This window comes from Pteronotus mesoamericanus, unplaced genomic scaffold (genome assembly GCF_021234165.1).
Source record: "Pteronotus mesoamericanus isolate MK-2021 breed Mesoamerican mustached bat unplaced genomic scaffold, CSHL_Meso_final contig_246, whole genome shotgun sequence".
Taxonomy (NCBI): Eukaryota; Metazoa; Chordata; class Mammalia; order Chiroptera; family Mormoopidae; genus Pteronotus; species Pteronotus mesoamericanus.
This window is the reverse complement of record NW_026555104.1, coordinates 8,437,764-8,456,853: the sequence shown is the minus strand read 5'-3', so window position 1 is coordinate 8,456,853 and position 19,090 is coordinate 8,437,764. Positions and strand designations below refer to the sequence as shown.

Here is a 19,090-nt window from a genome sequence, read left to right as displayed (position 1 = left end):
GATAGGGCTGGACACGTGGTGAATAATGTCACTAATTGTGGTGAATGAGGAAGGAATGAATGAATGAACAATGTCCATAAAAGTTACAGCTTCTCTTTGGGGTCCCTCTGCACTTGCCCCGCTCCTCCATCGCTATGTCCACCGCGTGGCAGACATGTGACTACTCATCGTTTCTGTGTGTCTTTGGAATTCCCAGATTTTCCCATTTCATCTGTGTTGCCCCACTCCTCAACACCACCCTTTTTCTTTTCGCCAAAGTCCCCCTTGCACATTGAGGGGCAGGGGTGGAGAAAGGAAAGACAGGGGGAAGATGGGAAGAGAGGGACTCGCAGACGGACACTGGCCACACTTGCTCCTTGCCTGCATTGTAGCAACTTCAAGTGAGCGCTCGGGGAACTACAGCAGGCTTGGGACAGCCTGGGTGAGTGTGCGTGCGTGTCTGCGTGCCTGGATGCCCGTGTGTTTACACATGCGCGCGCGCACGGCTGGGTTTGCCGAGAACCTGGGAGTACGGTGCTGCCTCACACAGCCCTCATAAGTGGGTCATTCTGTATCGGTGCCACCGCTTTCCCCAGACACAGCTTTTCCTCTAAATTCTACCTCTTTTACTCCCCCTCCCCCTGCCCCAGTTCCTTCCATAGGGAAGGAAATGCTAAGCACCCCGCTCCTTGTCCCCCCAAGATGTGTCTGTGAGTAAGGGGAGGAACAAGCTCAACTAAGAGAACATGGGAAAGAAAAAACAAACAGGAGTTCGTAAAGATGCCCGGTTTCTACTCCCTTCCCCGCCGCCTGGGAAACAGCCTGATGCCCCTGGGAGTTCCCATGGTGAGGGCAGACCACCCTGAGAACCCAGGGGCAGGGCACGGGGTTGAGGAGGAAGCGTGAAAGCAGTTTTGTTCCAGTTTACGCTTCTTCCTGGCAAGTAGCCCATGCCCGTGGTGATGGAGACAAGCAGCCCCATCCGGGAGCTTTCCCTGGCCAACTGGGAGCTTCGTGGTCCCCGGAGTATGACATATGGGTACCTTTCCCTGGAAAGTTGTGTGTGCTTTTTTGACAGTGGGGGGAAAATTTCATTTTCTCATTTCAAAAGCTTGGTTTCCTTTCATCAAAAGGCCACCTTTACCCAAATTAGCTCAGTGCCCAGCAATTGAGAGATGCATTGGGTCTAACCATGTGAAATTGCCATTTCTGTGGGTCAGAAGCACTTAAACGTTGCCATTTTCGTATGGTTCAACTGAACAAATAGACTGTGGGGATTTTAATTCCAAAATGAAGACTGGTCTGTGTGTGCGTGCTCAGTGAGACGCCTTGTCGGAACCGGAAGCAGAACAAGCGTGGGCTTGACAGGTGGGAAACCTGGATCTGAGTGTGAGTGTTGCCGTTTTAGTGTCTGTGAGCTCCTTAGGACCTCAGTTCTGTCACCTGTAATCCCTTCCTCACAAGGTAGCTGTGAGATAGATGTGGAAAAGTGGATGAGAAAATGCTATCCGTATGGTGAATCATCATATAGCTGGGAGGTCCTGTGTGTGTGTGTGTGTGTGTGTGTGTGATTTTTTAAAATCCTCACCCAAGGATATGTTTATTATTGATTTTTAGAGAGTGAGGAAGGGGAAGAGGGAAAGAGAAAGAAACATCCATGTGAGAGAGACACATCAATCAGTTGCCTCCCATATGCGCCCCAGCTGAGGATCGAACCTGCAACCTTTTGGTGTACGGGACGACGCTCCAACCAACTCAGCCACCTGGCCAGGGCTGTAGACATATAACTTTTATCTTTATAAATTTTGCCTGATATCTGTATATAGGAAAATCAGGAAGTGTGTCTTTTTTGCTTTAGACACATAATCATAAGACGTTTGACACTTGTGTTCTCAGGATTGCCTGTTTAAATGAGAGATTCTGCCTTAAACCAAAGCATGCCTTATTTTTCACAAAAACACTTCGCGTTTCAAAAGCTTGCAGTTTGCACCCAGGGATTAAACTTAGAAACTATTTCAACAAAAGATCTGGGTGACATAAAAGACCTACACTCAAGATTTCTTATTTTAAACACTGGAAGTCTAAGGATACACATAATACAATAATTTATTAATGGCCTTTTGCTGGGGCCCCTAAACCAGATTTCCATTTTTAAATATGCAAGATATTTACTCACGCTTTGTTCCATATGATATATGTTTTCCTTAAATGTTTGAGACCTGAATTTTCACAAATTAAGCCATATTGTGAAAGCACAAGGGAAGATTGTTGTCTAAGTGACACAAAAAAACCTTATGTTCCAAGGTTCGCTTGTTTAAGTAAAAATCCTTTTGTAGGACAAATAATCACTTCCTGATTTATGTGTCATGCTTTCCCATTTTCTCTGCTGGGTTTTCCTGAAGTCATTTAACAGAAAAAACTGTTTCTAGGCCTGGCCAGTGCGGCTCAGTTGGCTGGAGCATCCTTCCACAAACCGAAAGGTTGTAGATTCGATTCCCAGCCAGGGCACATGCCTAGGTGGCGGTTCCGTCCCCGGTCTGGGCACATATGGGAGACAACCAATCGATGTTTCTCTCTCACATCAATGTGTCTCTGCCTCTCTCTCTCCGTTCCTTCCCCTCCCTCTAAAATTAATAACAAATTAAAAAACAAAAACACAGTTTCCACCCAGAATATGTAAAGCTTGGTTGAAACTAAGCTCCCTGCCTGGGTTTCAGCCTCTGAGCTCTCAACTGGCTGGGGAGCACGATGCCCAAGGGACCGGCTCCTGCCGTGTTTGGCCTGGGTGGGTTACCGTCTCACCCGTCGGGGCTCGGGGAGAGAATGAAATTAAAAGGCCTGCAAAAGGTTTGCATTCCCCAGGGGCCCACAAGCTTTTCAACATTTACAGCAGCAGCAGTGCTAGCTGTGTGTGAGATTTTTCCTCCCCTTCTCTCCTGTTGTTTAGCTGCACTCATTTTATTAGCGGGAATAATGAGTTGGGGAAAATGAGGCAGCTGGTGGGAGGGGGTGGCTTTCCAGTTTAACCCCTCAGCTGCTGGGAGACTGAGCATTTACTGCCATTTGCTCAGCTTTGGGGGCCCCTGGGGCAGCCAGCAGGGACGGGCAGCCCAGACAGACCACGACCCTGGCCTAGGAGTGTGGGCAGACAGAGCCCTGGACTGCGAATCCTTTCAGTCTCGCCTTTAACTCGCTGTGTATGACCTTGAATCAGTCCTCCTGGACCCTCAGTTGCTTCTTCCTTAAAGGGCGGGAGAGAAGGTATGACTGGCTCAGCTTGGCAAACCCCAGCGCCTTCAGGGGCCAGGCAGGTGTGTGCGCGAAGCCGGCCTGGGATGCACGGTGGCAAAACCAGTGTGGCTAAAAGGTCACTGAGGTTCAGAAGTTGTAAGGCCTTCATGCAGGGCGAACTTGCCACCTTTGCCTTGGGTCGAGATGCTGGCGTCAGACGTTTACGTGGTGTTTACCGTGTGCCAGGCAGTGTTCTCTGTACTTTCTGTGTGTTAGCTCATTCCACCTTCGCAACAACCCAGCGAGGTAGGCACCAAGATAGGCACTACTGTTGTTTCAGATCTACAAATGGGGACACCCAAGCAGAGGGAGTTCTGGGCCGCCCCACCAGTGGTCTTTCCAGGCCAAAGGCAGGGACTGTGTTTCTAAGACAGGTCCCAGAGAGGGGTGAGACGGGGCATGGAGCTCAGCTGACGGCGAGGGCCGCCCGTACATTCTAGACTTACTTTGCTTGACGTTATCACTCAGAACTCAGTGAGAGATACACTGTTCAGGTAGGATATTCAGAGGGTTTTTATGAGGAAAAGGGATACTAGAAGTGTTCTGTATTGCTTTAGTTTTCAGTTGTGGGAAATATACATAAGATATAACATACCATCTTGACCATTTCTAAGTGTACGTTCGGCATTGCTAAGTACGTTCACACCATTGTGCGATCATCGGCACCATCTCTGGTGTTCGTTCAGTGATGTTTATAGTATGTATCAGAACGTTCTTCCTGTTTAAGGCTGAATAATACTCCATTTGTATGGTTAGACCCCCTTTTGTCTCTTCATTTATCTGTTGAGGGACACTTGGCTGTTGCGAATAATGCTGCTACGAGCATGGGTGTCACTTTTCAGGGAGAATTAAGATGCCTGCGTGGATCTCACAGAGAAGCAAAGCCTGGCTGGACAACAGCAGGAAGAAATTTTTAGTGATCAGACCCCTGTCACAGGGCTGCCCCAGGGGGTGGGGAGCTCCCTGTCACAGGGACTGGGGGGCCATTTTGTGGGTGGCTTGGCAGCAGTGTCCCCTTTAGGAGGTGATGGTCCATCGGGCGACTCCCAAGGATCTACCCATGATCCTCACGTCTCAGCCTGGAGAAGAGGAGCAGGGGGCGGGGCGTGCCCTCTGTCAGCGGACTGAGCTGGCTCAGCACGGGTTGCCCGATCAGTGGAGGGTGCCACCTTCCACCAGGAGGTGAGGGCGTTGTCCTGCCATCAGCTTCTTAGCACAGAATGTGTCAGCGAGCAAAGATTAGGCTTCCCCATCTAAAGAGGGGCCGTGTGTTGCCCACCTTGCCTTTTGTGAAGCAGGGCTTGCCGGTCAGTGAGAAGAATGGGGGAAAGAGGAGTGATGGGCAAGAAGCCCAAGCCGCAGGATTTCTCCTGGTTTTTGGCAGCTTCCCTGCATCCTGCTTACTCCACTGATGCTTCCCTAGACATTATTGTGTGTACCAGTGTTCAGGGCCTCTCTAAAGTTTAACACATGTCCCCTAACGTCCAGGGAGTGCAAGACGGGCTGCCCAGCTGGGCCTGGGCCAGGCAGCAAAGGCAGAGTGGCTGGGGAGGGAACAGAGGCCCCTGGCTGTAGCCGGTGGCCTCCTTCCCTAGGTCTGATGGGTCTCTGTGTGTGTGCGTGCACATCACGCGCGGGTGTAAATGGAGTAGAGCTTTGAATGCGCTGCAGGAGTGCCCCTCAAAGGAACCCTGTGGCGAAGCCTTTTGTAAAGTGAAAACTCCTTTTGTAAGGTGAATAATCGTACTCTGTTCATCTGCTTTGGAGGTTCAGAGTGTTCAGAGAGTCTCAGGGGAAAGAGGGATCTGCTTGAAGGCCATCTGGCCCTCCCCCTTGCCAATGCCCGGTTCCAGAGCATGCCCTCCAAGTGAGGCAAAAGCCCAGTTGAACCCCTCAGTGTCAATGATGGGAAACTCACTATCCCCCAAGAGACAGCATCCCATCTTTGGGCAGCTCTGCTTATTAGAGATGGAAAGTTATTCTAAGCTGAAAAAAAAATCCTCTGACTTTATCAGACTGTCACTGCCTGCTTTCGCTCCGCCTGAAGATGATTTGAGACGGACTTTGAGAAGTCTTGACTGTCCGCCTTCAGAACTCAGACACTGAGATTGTGGTCTGCGCCCGTCATCAGTCTTTGTTTCTCTTTCGTGTCCATAGAAATACCTCTTATTAAATGCCTGATTACGTGCGCCATAACCCTAACGCTGGGAGCCTACCTGCTTCCTGAAATGAGACACAACTGTTTAGCTGAACTGAACTTTTCTCAAGACTGAGACTGGTTTAATGAGATACAGAACAATCTACCAACTCCAACTTTCAGGGACGTTTCAGAGGAAGGGACTCTGGGGGTTCAGAATGAGTCACCCCCAGATGTGCCTCTGTGGAATGCAGATTGTTTTGAGCTAAAGGCAGTTTTAGCTGTGGGGCTCGAAAGAAACTTCTACCTCTCCCTTAACTATCTAGAAGAACTTCAATTAGGGGCCTTGCCCACAGTAAGAGAGCATCAGAAATAACCTCTTCTGACCTACCTGTAGGGCAGAACAAACTTCTCTTTACTAAGCCTGTGCTCTTATCATCCTGCAATGACCCTTTGAATCTCCCAGGCCACCTTACCTCATCCCTAGTTCAGATGTCTTATGTGCCTGCGCTCCCTTTCTGTCTCTGAACCTCTCGTGCATGTGGGGTCCCTGACTCTCTTATGTGTGCTGGGTTCCCATACAAATGTGTGTGTTAAATTTGATTATTTTCTCTTGCTAAAGTAAAATCTCCCACTGAAGTTTCATCCATTGAGTCTTCTGCTTGCAGGTTGCACTGAATGTGCCTCTTCCTCGTACTGTTGACTCACTTGATACTTGACAACAGTGAACTTGGCCCCTGAGTCTTCTCGTCATTCATGCCTCATATGCAGGGTTTTGAGTTCTTACATCATCCTGATGGTTCTGCCTTAACTTTGCGTGGTTCGCTGTCCTGCATCCCTTTGCAACCTGGACCCAGCAGTTAATGCAGCTCTTGGTGTTGTGTGCGGGTGTAGAGGGGACAGGGACTCCCATCTCCCTAGACCTAGATTCTCTGCCTCTGCTAGCGCAGCTCAAGGGCTTTTGACAGTAATAAACTTAGCGTTGCCTAAAATCTCCAAGCCATGCTGATATGGTCTGCGCCTAAGCCCCGCCCCGCCCGCTCATGACGTCATGGAGATAACTTTTTGAACTGTCAGGTTTCCTTAAGTGACATACTTCTGCAGAGGCATGGTCTGATCTGGAACTAATGGAACTCTCTCCTTTTTCCCTAGAACTGGTCAGGCATGAAGTGCCAATTCAAGCTGCTGCGGATGGCTGTGGCCTTGATCTGTAGTAAGTCCTGACGGGGCAGGCTGGGGGGTGGGGGCCCTGCCCTGGGCCTGGGGGTTATAAAAATGGCACAGACCCTGTCCTTCAGGGGCTTGTGGTCAAGGAAAAAAAAGGGAGGGCCGCGTCAGTAGTGCGCAACAAAGTGGGATGTTATGAGAGAAGTCTGGCTCACACTGCTACTTCTTAATCTTTCTTCAACTTTCTATTGACGTATAATGTGCAAACAGAGAAGTGAACACAGCGTAAGTGTGCAGCTCAATGACCGGCACCCAGATCAAGAAAAATAACTTCTTAATAACCTTTTGGGTTGTGGAGTTGATCCTCTGACATGTCCCGTTGGAAGCCAGAGACCCCTCCCCCAGAAAGACATACATATGTGGATGTGGATGTGAGCTAAAGCTTGTAGTTTTAGCAGGTTTACAAACTGTAGCTAACCTTCGTAAACAGGCTGTGGCGGGGGCCCTAGTCAGCAGAAGCTAGTTCTACCTGCAAAGGTTATGTTGAGTGTTCAGGACAGGCAGGTGTTCACCACGTAGACACGATGGAAGAGGGCATTTCAGGCCACGGTGCAGTGTGAACAAAGACACAGGGCGGGAAGGGTCAGGGCCTGCAAGTTGGTTGCAACGCTGACCTATGAGGTTTGGGACCGTGTGTGATTCTGATAAGAGACAATAGGAGTCCGGTCTTGAAAGGCTTTAAATGCAAAGAGAAGGATTGGACTTCATCCTGAATACACTGGGAGGCCCCTGGGGGGGTTTAAACTCAAGTTACTGACAGATTTGAGTTTTATGGTATTTTTTTATTTATATTTTATTGATTATGCTCTCACAGTTGTCCTGATTTTTCCCCCTTTGCCCTCCTCCAGCTGGCAGCCCCCCTCCCTCAGGCAATCCCCCCACCATTGTTCACGTCCACGGGTCATGTGCATAAGTTCTTCGGCTACTCCATTTCCTGTACTGTACATCCCCATGGCCATTCTGTAACTACCTATTTGTGCTTCTTAATCCCCTCACCTCTTCATTATTGCCCCACACCCTCCTCCCATCTGGCAACCATCAAAACACTCCCTGTATTTATGTTTCTCTCTCTCTATTTATGATTCTGTCTCTGTTCTTCTTGTTTGCTTAGTTTGTTTTCTAAATTCAATTGTTGATAGATATGTATTTTTGCCATTTTATTGTTCTTAGTTTTGGTCTTCTTCTTTTTCTTAAATAAGTCCCTTTAACATTTTATATAATTGTGCTTTGATGATGATAAACTCCCTTAGTTTTTTCTTGTCTGGGAAGCTCTTTATCTGCCCTTTAATTCTAAATGATAGCTTTGCTCAGTAGAGCAATCTTGGCTGTAGGTCCCTCCTTTTCATGACTTAGAGTATATCTTGAGAATCCCTTCTCGCCTGCAAAGTTTCTTTTGAGAAATCAGCTGACAGTCTTATGGTAATTCCTTTGTAGGTAATTATCTGCTTTTCTCTTGCTGTCTTTAAGATTCTTTATCTTTAACCTGTGGCATTTTAACTATGATGTGTCTTGAAGTGCGCCTCTTTGTATCCATCTTGTTTGGGATTCTCTGTGCTTCCTGGATTTATATGTCTATTTCCTTCACCAAATTAGGAAAGTTTTCTTTCACTATTTTTTCAAATAGATTTTCAATTTCTTGCTCTTTCTCTTCTCCTTCTGGGACCCCTATGAGGTGAACGTTGGGCCTCTTAAAGTGTCCCAGAGGGTGCTTATACTATCCTCACTTTTTTGGATTCTTTTTTCTTCTTCTTGTTCTGATTGGTTGTTTTTTTGCTTCCTTGTGTTCCAAATCATTGTTTTGATTCTCAGCTTCATCCACTCTACTGTTGTTTCCCTGCAAATTGTTCTTTATTTCAATTAGTGTATCCTTTGTTTCTGACTGGATCTTTTTTATGCTGCTGAGGTCCTTACTAAGTTCCTTGAGCATCCTTATAACCAGTGTTTTGAACTCTGCATCTGAGAGATAGCATATTTCCATTTTGTTTAGCTCTCTTTCTGGAATTTTGATCTGTTCTTTCATTTGGGCCATGCTTCTCTGTCTCCTTGTTTTGGCAGCCTCCCCGTGTTTGTTTCTGTGTATTAGGTAGAGCTGCTTTGACTCCATGTCTCGGTAGTGTGGCCTAATGTAGTAGTCCTGTAGGGTCCAGTGGCACAGCTTTTCCAGTCACCCAAGCTTGGGTACATGAGGTGTGCCCTTTGTGTGGGCTGAATACACCCTCCTCTTGTAGTTGAGCCTTGGTTGCTGTTGGCAGGTCAGTGGGAGGGATTTACCCAAGCCAGTCAGCTGCAAGGATTGACCACTTACCACCAACCTCCACCCTCTATGGAGGATCATCCGTGCAGGGGCAGGGTGGTCTGTAGCTGTCCACTGGGTGCACTGGCCCTGGGGTTTCCGGGGTGGGACAGGCCAAGGTCAGCCCCCTCCTGTGTTTTGCCTGGGACCACCTTGCCTGAGCTATAAAGCAATCTGAGATGGCTGCTACTTGTGCTGGGCTTGGAGAGTTCCAGGTGAAGGCAAGCTGTGAATCTAGGCTGGCTGCAGTTAATGTTGGGCCTGGGGCGCACTGAGGCCAGCTGTTGCTTGTTTGAAAGGATTTAGCAAGTTGTGAAGCAAGAAGGAAGACCAGCCTTTCATATGGAAAAGCAGCTTGGGTGGGCCCATAAGCTGGGTGGGGCAGAGTCTCTGGGGAATCTCCAAGGCAGGTCAAACAGTATTAGCCAAGTTGACAGAGTCTCAGATATGGCACTAGCTTACCAACTCTGTGGCTCTGTGGGGGGAGGGCCCAGACAATGGCCTCTGTCTGCCTTGATGCCAGGCACCTCAGTCTCTCCCATCATGCCACTGATGCCTTTCAAGGTACCACCTGGGCGCTGGAGCACAGAAGGAATGAGTCTGAGTAGGTGAGTCCACCTGTGGGTTCTTTAAGAGGAACTGCTTGGGGCCCTAGAAGTTTCTTCCACTGACTCAATCCCCTCTGGTTTTTGCAGCCAGAAGTTGTGGGGACTTATCTTCCTGGCACTAGAACCCTGGGCTGGAGGACCTGGTGTGGGGCTGGGACTCCTCACTCCTGAAATACCACTCCCAAATTTTATCCAACACACATACATGTGGGACCAGCCCGTTCCATGTCTGTGGCCCTCCTACCAGTTTGGATGGATGTGGTATCTTTAATTCCGTAGTTATCAGGCTTCCATTCAACTCGATTTCTGACAGTTCTGAGTGATGGTTGTTCTGTTAGTTGTAATTTTGATGTGGTTGTGCAAAGAGGGGAGCCATGTCTGCCTGCACCACCATCTTCCAGATTGGAGTTTTAGGAGACCAGTCAGGCTCAGTGTGCAGAAGGAGTTGAGTGCGGGGATGAGACCAGAGGCCAAGGGGTATTTCCTGAGGGAGAAAAAGATAATAATCTGCACAGAAGCAAAGGGGGTAGGAAGAGAGAAAAGGGGACACGTAGTCTCTCCTTCATTCAGTCCTGAGAACACAGCTGTGGAGGGCGTGTTACTGTTAGGTTTCATTTTCCGGTGGGTACTCAGGGCTCAGAGAGACAAGTTCCTTGCCCTGGGTCATCCAGCGAGAGGTGAGAGAGCCAAATTCAAAGCCAGCCTGTGCCATTGCTAATGCCCCACACTCAGCCAGCCCGGGCAGCAGCACCTTGACTGTGTCTCCCTGGGTCAGCCACCTGCTGCCTGGGGAAGCGGGAGACTGAGCCGCAAAAGTGGTGGGATGGAGGAGGCCTGCGCGGGGCCCACGGCACTGTCGTCCCTCGATTCGTTCATACCCGTGGCTTTCAGACTCTCCGGTCTCAGTTTCCTGTTGGAGGACCTCTACTTCCAGGGAGGAACTTCCGACTTTACGTTCATAGGCTCTATGAACCAGGACAGTGAGGGGACAGGAGGGGACAGTAGGAGGGTAGTGGGGGAGGGGAAAGGTGAACACAGCTTCCCAGTCTGCCCAGCCTCTGAGATTGTCTGTGAGAAAGGGAAAAGAAGCATGAGTCTTGCTGTTTAAAAAAACCAACTAACTCTAGGCCCTGGCAAGGTAGCTCAGTTGGTTAGAGCATCATCCTGATACACCAAGGTTGCGGGTTTGATCCCCAGTTGGGGCACATATAAGAATCAGCCAATGAATGTATAAATCAGTGGAACAACAAATCAATGTCTCTCTCTCCCCCCACCCCCTTTCATCTCTCTGTAAAATCAATAAACTTCAAACAACTCTGAGCATCATAAAAACTAAAATGCTCTTTTGGAGGTCTTTCAAACCCCTCCTCTGGAACCCAGGGCCTGCTCAATGAAGGCAGGAAGCTGCCCCAGGGCCTGGGGAGGAATTGGGGGAAGACAAAGCATCTGTCCTTGGCTGCTCCTTTTCCGCCATCTATTGGCCGTCCTTGGAGTCGCAGGGCCCATGCCAGAAAGTTAGGCAGTCCCCTGGAGGTGCTGGCACCCCTGCGGTGTTATGGTGGAGAGAGGCGCACTGGTTAATTTAAATGGTAACTGAACGAGGGCGAGAGTCCTGTTACAGAGCATTGTTTCAATCTGTCAGATTTGCCTTGGTTTCCTCATCTGTAAAATGGGACTAGCAGCCCCTGCCCTCGGTGTCCTTGGGTAGGTAAGTAACCAAATGGCAGCTTCCCTGCACCTATCTTTCAAGAGAGCACATCCCTATTTGTTTGGCCAGTGCAAGAAGTTCATGCAGGAAGGATGGACTGGAGCATGAGTGGGGGCATTTCAGAACCTGTTAGGAGAGAAACTCCAGCACTTTGTTGGGACTGTTCATTTCCATTCCTTCTTTGGCCTTCTCCCCATCCACCCCTTCCTTCCAACCACAAAAGCACTGGTTCTGAGAGTTTCCTAAGGGTTTTGAAATAATACTACAAGAAAACACTTTGTATATCGTAAAGTGCTAGCACATTGAGGGGTTATTCATGTTCCAGCAGTGAGCCTGGCACACAGAAGCTGAGACCTTATAAGGTCGGGGAGGCTGAGCCTTCAGGACACGTGACAGCAAGGACGTGAGAGCCTTTGGGCTTCTGCACCACTTGTCCTCGCTGTGCGAAATCCTCCTCTTAGGGTCCTCTCTTGATAGTCCCATCTCGGCTCAAATGTCACCTCTTTAGGGAGATCTTGCCTGATTCCCCAAACTGAAGAATCCCCCTCCTGACACCCGGCATTGACTTTAAATCACCTATTTTGGTTGCCCATAGAATCTCTCTTACTGCAGTGATCTTATGCATGTAATTGTGTGCTGATTGATTGCCTGATCCTGCAGTGTAAGCGCTGGGAGAACAGAGGTTTGTCTGTCTTCTTCGCCATGTCTCCAATGTATGGAACCAACAGTGCTTGGTCTGTAGTGAATGGATCAATGGGGGGCTGGAGAGTGGGTGTCTGGGTGGATGGGTGGGTGGGTGGATGGAGTGTAAGGCCTCTCCCTCAGCCCCTGCCCAGCGGCCGCCCTGAGACTTCTTTGTGCTTCCTCCCCTTGCAGTGAGCATGGAGTTCGGGCGGGCCGTGTGGCTCCGGTTCCACCCGTCGGCCTATCCGCCGTGCCCGCACCCGAGCTTTGTGGCACACTTGGGTGGCGTGGCTGTGGGCATCACACTGGGCGTGGTGGTCCTGAGGAACTATGAGCAGAGGCTGCAGGACCAGTCGCTGTGGTGGATTTTTGTGGCCATATACAGCATCTTCGTGCTGTTTGCTGTCTTCTGGAATATCTTTGCCTACAGCCTGCTGGACTTAAAGCTGCCGCCGCCCCCCTGACAGGCAGGAGGACCGAGGGCTGGGAGGGGTGGGAGCGGCGGCGTCAGAAAGGAGCACCTGTGTTCTTTTTCTCATCACCAGCTCAGCGAGGCCAGGGAGGAGAGGACAAGAGGTGCTGGGCTGCTGTCATCTTTGTGTTCAGGTTTGGACAGACAGTGGAGGCTCTTTTCTGAAAGCCACCTGCTGGAGGAGTGGGACATGACTGTCATTTTTCTAGACTCTTCTGAAGACATCGGGCCAGCAAAGGCCTGGGGTGGGGTGAGAGTGGCCGTTCTCTTGAGCCGAGCTTGTTCCATGTGTTCAGTGGTCCCCTCCTTTGTCACGGATTGGGCGGCAGCCTCATCCTCCACCCTGAGAGACCATAAGAGCGTAAGGAAGGCCTGAGGGGCTGGTAGCCAGGCAGCCCTTGTCCAGCCCAGAGACGCTGGCAGGCCAGGAAGGGCCCCTCTGCAGTCGCTGGCCCCGGAGCTTTGGAGCGGAGGTGGCTCTGTCCAGGGGGAGCCCAGGGTGCTGTCCTGTGCCTGTCAGTGGGCACTGGGCCATGGCCTCGAGCACCTGGGTGGGCAGAGAAGGGAGCGTCTGTAACTCCAGGCCATAGCCTTGCCTTGGGGTACCCAGCACAGGAACCTAAGCGAGAGGGAATTCATCCCAAGTTCCACCTTGGGGGAGGCCCTGCCCTGGACGTCTCCTCCCCGCCTCCCAGGATGCTGACATCTCACACCAGTGCCCCAGTGTCCCATGCCCAGCCTTATTGTTAGAGTCCTTTCCTTCCCTTCCATTGCGCCTCTGCTTTGGTTGTGAGACAGCATTCTGGTGCGTGTGCATGTGGTTTGGTGGGTGAAGATATGGGTGTGATGGGAAAGACAATGTGGAGCGAGTTGGAGACGGCAGAGGAAGGCTGTGAGGGGCAGTGGAGGTACGTGGAGGGGTCTATCTGAGAGGAAGGAAGGGGCTCAGCGGTGCTAGGGCGTGTGCGGTTCCTGAGGATCCTTGCTTTCAGTAGAGCTCTCCTCTTGTTTCCCACCCTCTGTCCCTCCCAGGCCGCACCCTGGGACTCACTGACCATGGGAGACTCACACCCTTCAGCACCACCCCCTTCCTGAGGTTTTCCTCACCTTTGCCACGTTCCACTCTGGTTCCCTCTGGAGTGGCCTTTGCTCTGTCTCCCATTGGAGGGAAGGAGCTTTGGGAGTGCAAGAGAGGCTGGGGCAGAAATATTGAGGCCGTGTGTCCTTTTGAGTTCAGGGGTCAGGAGGTTGCAGCAGAAGGAGTTCCAATGTAGGTGGAAAACTGCTTCTCCAGAAGAATTGTTGGGTGCGTGGATGAGAGTCAGAGGGGAGGGCAGCCTGGAGGCTCAGATTCCCCAAGCTGGGAGGGGACTTGGAGAGCGTCCAGCCCGTCCCCACCCCGCCCGGCCTCACAGGGGGCTGGCCTCCTAGCAGGGCAGGGTGGGCAGGATGGCCTTGGAGGAAGTGTTGTTCCCTTTATACCGCTCTGGGACCTCCCAAGCACTGTCAGCCCAGAGGGAGGCAGGAGCCAAGGCCATTCCCGCAGGAATGAGGGCAGGAGAGTAGGGGCTGTGTCTGCAGCCACTTGGCCTTTAGACCCAAGTGTCTACCGAGGTTCGAAGTCAGCCTGGCCAGGCATTCGGCGGTCTTGGGCCATTGTGGCTTCCTGTCCCCAGTGATCACACATAATTGGGCAGGGTCTTTCTACCCAGGACACCCACACTCAGCCCTGCTGCCCACTTTGCCCACTGCTAAATAGACTGTCCCCGTCCTCACACATGGCTCATCAGGTCACGCTGCCCTCGGGCCAACTCTGCGCTGAGGCCTGTCAGCCTGAGGGGACGCGGGCCCAGATCCTCCGCTGAGCCGCGTTGCCCTGAGCCATCTTATCTGTGCCCTGCCAGCCGTTCTCTGCCCTCCTGAGAGAAGGGCGTAGCTGGAGGAGTCAGCTGCCTGGGAGAGGAGACTCGGAGCTGGAACTGGGGGCTGAGAAGATGTGAGGGCAGAGAGGGGGACCTTGGCCCTGAGCCGCGGCTACTGCTGAACCTGAGAGGGGCAGGGCCTCTCTGCCAGACCCTCTCCTGGCACTCGCTCTTCTGGGTTGTAGATGGAGGGAGCAGAGAGCTGCTCCTCCCCCTGCCACCCGACAAAGGACTGCTGAGGCCTGGAGAGGAGCCTTCCTCCCTCAGGGCTGAAGAGACTATGAGCTAGGTGTCTAAGAGTCTAGAAAGCCCTGAGAAGCATCCAGTTCCCTCAGGGCTTAGGATGGGAATGTTAAGTGCCTGAGGTGGAAATCCCATCTGCCATCCTGTTAAGTCTGTCCTCCAGGTCTGGAGCAACCGAGAGCCTCATCTACACCTGGGCCCCCAGCTGAGAGGCAGCTGCTCCAGGTCAGCTGAGCACCCAGAGGCAACTCGGAAGTTCTTCGGTCTGCTTAGCAGAGCCACCTCCGCCATTGCTTCCAACCACCACTTCTAAGCAGGCCCACAGTAGTGATAACAGTCACTTCACACCACCCAGGTCTCTAACCCAGAGCCAGAGCCCGTGGTGTAGGGCTGTCTCCTCAGCAGGTCCCTTTGCTCCCTGGCTCCCAGCACCCTGCCGGCAGTGTGTCCCTGTCACCCCTCCTTCCTCCTCCACTGTTGGCCACATGGCCCGTGTGCCAAAAAGCCAAGGGTAGTGTGACTCCTCAGGCTGTGGAGTGAGGGTGGATTTTCACCCACATAACGCAGAAATTGAAATCTGGGGATTCCCCGAACAGCAGTCACAGACTCGCTCGCTCGTTAAACTGAAGAGGAATCACAGCAACTGGGGAAAGGAAAACAAACCTTCAAAGGAGAAATTTCGCTTTAATGACACCATTAATCATTCGTTTTTTAATTAGGAAAAGCTCCCTAATGAGGCGCTTTTGCCAGCTAATAGGAGTCTCAATTTCCAGGAGAACTATTCTTGCCCAAAGGATTAGGAGAATCATTGCTCACTGAGCCCAGATCTTTCCCCAGTGTCCAATTTCATTTACAAATAACGCAGGTTCCCCGGGCACAGCGGAAGCCCTTTCCTGGATTCATTTCGCCCCCAGGGCTGGCTGGAAAGCCCCAATGCTCCTCTGCCTTAAAAGCCAGTGCCCAACTCTGAACTGACTCCCTCCCCACCAAGGACTTGAGTAAGTGGAAAAACAAACAAACAAAAAACACAAGCTGCAATGTTTGTTTCTAAATATTTTTGTATTGTGTACATTCTGTATATTTTTGTTGTAACATTATTTGAGCACAAATTCCATTAAAGATTTTTTTTTTAAGCCATCAGTGGTTCAGAGAGTGACCTGAAGGGCTCAGCCTGTATTCACCTCGGTCTGGTCCAGGGCTGGGGAGGGGTGGGCAGCAGTGGTGGTGGGTCCGTGATTTATGTCCTACAGGTCTGGTGGCGTTTCTCGGTGCTGGTGGTTCCTAACCCTTCCTGGATTAGTGAACTCTTGAGTAGCTGATGAAAGCTATCATTTCTCTTCCCATAAAAATACAGACAGATAATTTTGTGTACAGTTGGAGGTGGGGGGCTGGCTGTGCATCAGGAAACTGATCCATCCAAAGCTTCAGATCAAGAACCTCTGTGCCAGCTGTCTGGTGGGCACCCCGCCTTCCCCTTCCACTCTTACGCTATACTCTGATGAGAGATGAATGTTTTGACTGCTATCATTAGAGGAATCTTCTTTGACATTTCTTAGGCACTTCCTTCTTTCCCTAGTAGCCTAGTCTTTGGGCCTTTCTGAGGACTGCCAACACCCTGATCTTGGTAAGGGATAGGAATGTTCTCAGAATAAAAGGGCGTGGTCAATTAGTAAAAGGGGAAAATGAAAGGAGCGTAAATGTGAAAGTCTGGTTCTTGGTAAGTTTAACAATCAAATGGGCTTTGAATGGATTGTTACTGGGAAGACCCGAGTCAGGGGAATTCCCCTCCTCAGTTCTTGTCTGACTTGCAAGAGAAGAATTCAGGTGAGAGAGAATAGTGGAATGAGACAGCAAGTTTATTTATGAAATACACTTGAGCACAAAACTATAGGCACTCACCCAGCTAATCTGAATTCTCCACATACAGAGGAAATAAAGTTGTTATTTAACACCTTTATTAAATAAAGTAAGTCTGTTAGTTTGTTCTATACACCTGAGCCAAAGCTACAGGTGGGTGCCCAGCTAAGCCGAGCGCCCTGACAATTGGAGCTCCAGGAGTTATACGAGGTCTGTGCAGAAAAAGTTCAGCCATTGTTAACATAACAAGAACAGTTTGCGTAACATTGATGTAACGTGGCAGCCAAGGAGAATGGACTGCAATCTGCATGCGTGAACAATGATGACGTCACTGTACTAGTCAGTAGGGGCGGTAGATGCTGTTGAGTGAGCATGTTTACCGTGTGGGTGTCGCATTCAAAATGAATGAGTAGAGCAACGAATCTGCATCAAAGTTTGCATTAAGTTTGAACATTGTTCTGCAGAAACTATTCAGATGATTCCAAAGGCTTTCAGGGATGACGCAGAGTACAATGCTAATAAAAGTGTGGTACAAACACTTCAAAGATGGTCAGGAATCTGTTGAAAGTGAAGCATGTTCTGGAAGGCCTGCTACGAGCAGAACACCTGAGAATGTTGAATATGTACAGGCTGCAATCAACAAAGATCAGCGACTGACAGTGCGAGAACTAGGTGAGCTGGGGATTCCAAAAACTACTGTGTCCAAGATTTTGATGCCGGATCTTGGCCTGAAACATGTTGTGGCAATTTTTGTTCCATGGCTTCTGCAACCAGAGCAGAAGGAACATCGTGCTGCAGTTGCTAATGACACTGGGAGAACTGTGTGAGGTCCCAAGGTGCCTACTTTGAAGGGGGCTGAGTTGTCATTGTCCTATTACAATATTTCTTGTACCTTGTATCTTCTTTAATAAATGTCCCTATTTTTCATATTACAGGGCTGGATAATTTCTGAACAGACCTCGTATACTTTTGTCAGCTTATAGGTTCCTCTCCCTTTTCCCCCTTCCAGACCTCGGGATTAATATATAGTTATAAAGGCTTTCTTTCTCAGCTAGTGAAATTGCTACAGAGGCTTCTTTTCCATAGAAGTAATACACACAGAATTTCAAAGGCTCTCCGCCTCTTGCGCTATTGTAGTTCCGCTTGCGATGTTCCGGATGCCTTGCGAACTTACAGGACAGGCTCAGGACTGGGGAGTCAGTGCAACGAGTGAGACATGTCTCCCACCTCCTCCCTGCCATAGTTTACTACCTGTCCTTCCTAACAGGTGCACCTTGAGACAGTGAATTGTTTTCACCAGTTTTTCTAAGCTAATGGCAGTGTATGAAGTTTTGCCATTCATTAACTGTTAAATTTCATTTGAGGATTAAGCTACCCTGTTAAATTCAGCATGGGAGTTGTTTCCCATAATGTTGTTTAGTATCAGTTTCCTGCATATCGTTTTAAAATATTTTTAAGTGAAGTCATTTACAGTACAGTTCCCGCTAGAGTGAACCCACTTGCGTTAGGAGTGTGAACTGACCTCTCCGGACAGACGACACCCGTCTCCATAGCTTTGTCTTTGTCCTCCGATCACTTTTCTGGCCCCTCCCTTCTACCAGATTCCCAGATTCTCATTCTTCCAATAACTTAATGTTTACCACCGTGAACACAGTTTACTGAGTACCGCAACAGGGGTGTCCAACCTTTCGGTGTCTCTGGGCCACACTAGGAGAAAAGTTGACTAGGGCCACACATTAAATACACGAACACTAGCAAGAACTGATAAGCAAAAAAAATGGTTTTAAGTAAATGTATGATTTTGTGTTGGGCCCCCTTCACAGCCATCCTGGGCCACGTGTGGCCTGTGGGCTGTGGGTTGGACACCCCCGTGTATGTGGCTAGGCACTGGATGACATTTTCAAGAAATTCTTTTCATTGTACAGCTACTTGGTGTGAAGTGGATCTCAATGTCCCCATATTTACACATGAGGGAAAGACTCAGGAAAATTTAGTAACTTCCTGGTGGCAGATGGCTTAGCTGGTTTCATACCCCCAGCTGCCTACTTCCAGAATCCATGCTCTCAGCCCTCAGGTGTTTGTACAGGGCTTGAATGACACCAAGTTCATAGAAGTGTCAGGGCGTCTGTTTAAAGATCCAGGCTCACTGCATTGGGGCCACCCAGTAACAGTAATGAACCTTGGAACATTCGCTCAGTGTTCGCGTAACAGAACCTCCCCTTTGCCCTCTCAGAAGTAGTTTACAAGAAAACCCAAAACAATCAGTTCATTATTCCTATCACCCCCCCCGCCCCCCCGCCGATTTCCAGAATCTAGCATTTTTGCCAAGTCGGAGAGATTTAGTCTGTCAGTCACGTTTAGGAAGTTGAGCGTTTATTGGCCTGGAGCTGCCTTCTTAAGCCTGCAAGTGGAAAGACCTCATTGAAGCCGGCAGGACGTCCATGACCGAGAAGACACTTGGTTAGGAAAGTGCAGTCCTAGTGACTGAATCTTACCTCTGAGAAGCCTGCAGGCTTTTCTGGCACCTGGTATAAGTGATCCTCTGGTAAAGGACAGGCATTCTGTCATGGTTAATAATGAAGGAGAGCAAAAGGAAGTGACCTGGGTTACTGAGATGTACAGGTGCAACTTGACTGGACAATGACTAAAACACTGTGGTGGAAATGGCT

General features: G+C 49.9%; 1 protein-coding gene across 2 annotated transcripts in view; it reads left to right on the top strand.

The window, feature by feature from the left end:
* The window catches only part of RHBDL3 (rhomboid like 3), a 44,575-nt gene extending 32,184 nt beyond the window's left edge, over positions 1-12,391 (top strand). For both annotated transcript variants that reach the window (XM_054572933.1, XM_054572934.1), the window contains 2 exons: positions 6,560-6,620; positions 12,120-12,391. In XM_054572933.1, coding sequence (XP_054428908.1) covers positions 6,560-6,620; positions 12,120-12,391 — 333 coding nt within the window. The remainder of the gene's footprint in view (positions 1-6,559; positions 6,621-12,119) is intronic.
* Positions 12,392-19,090: the final 6,699 nt, after the last annotated feature.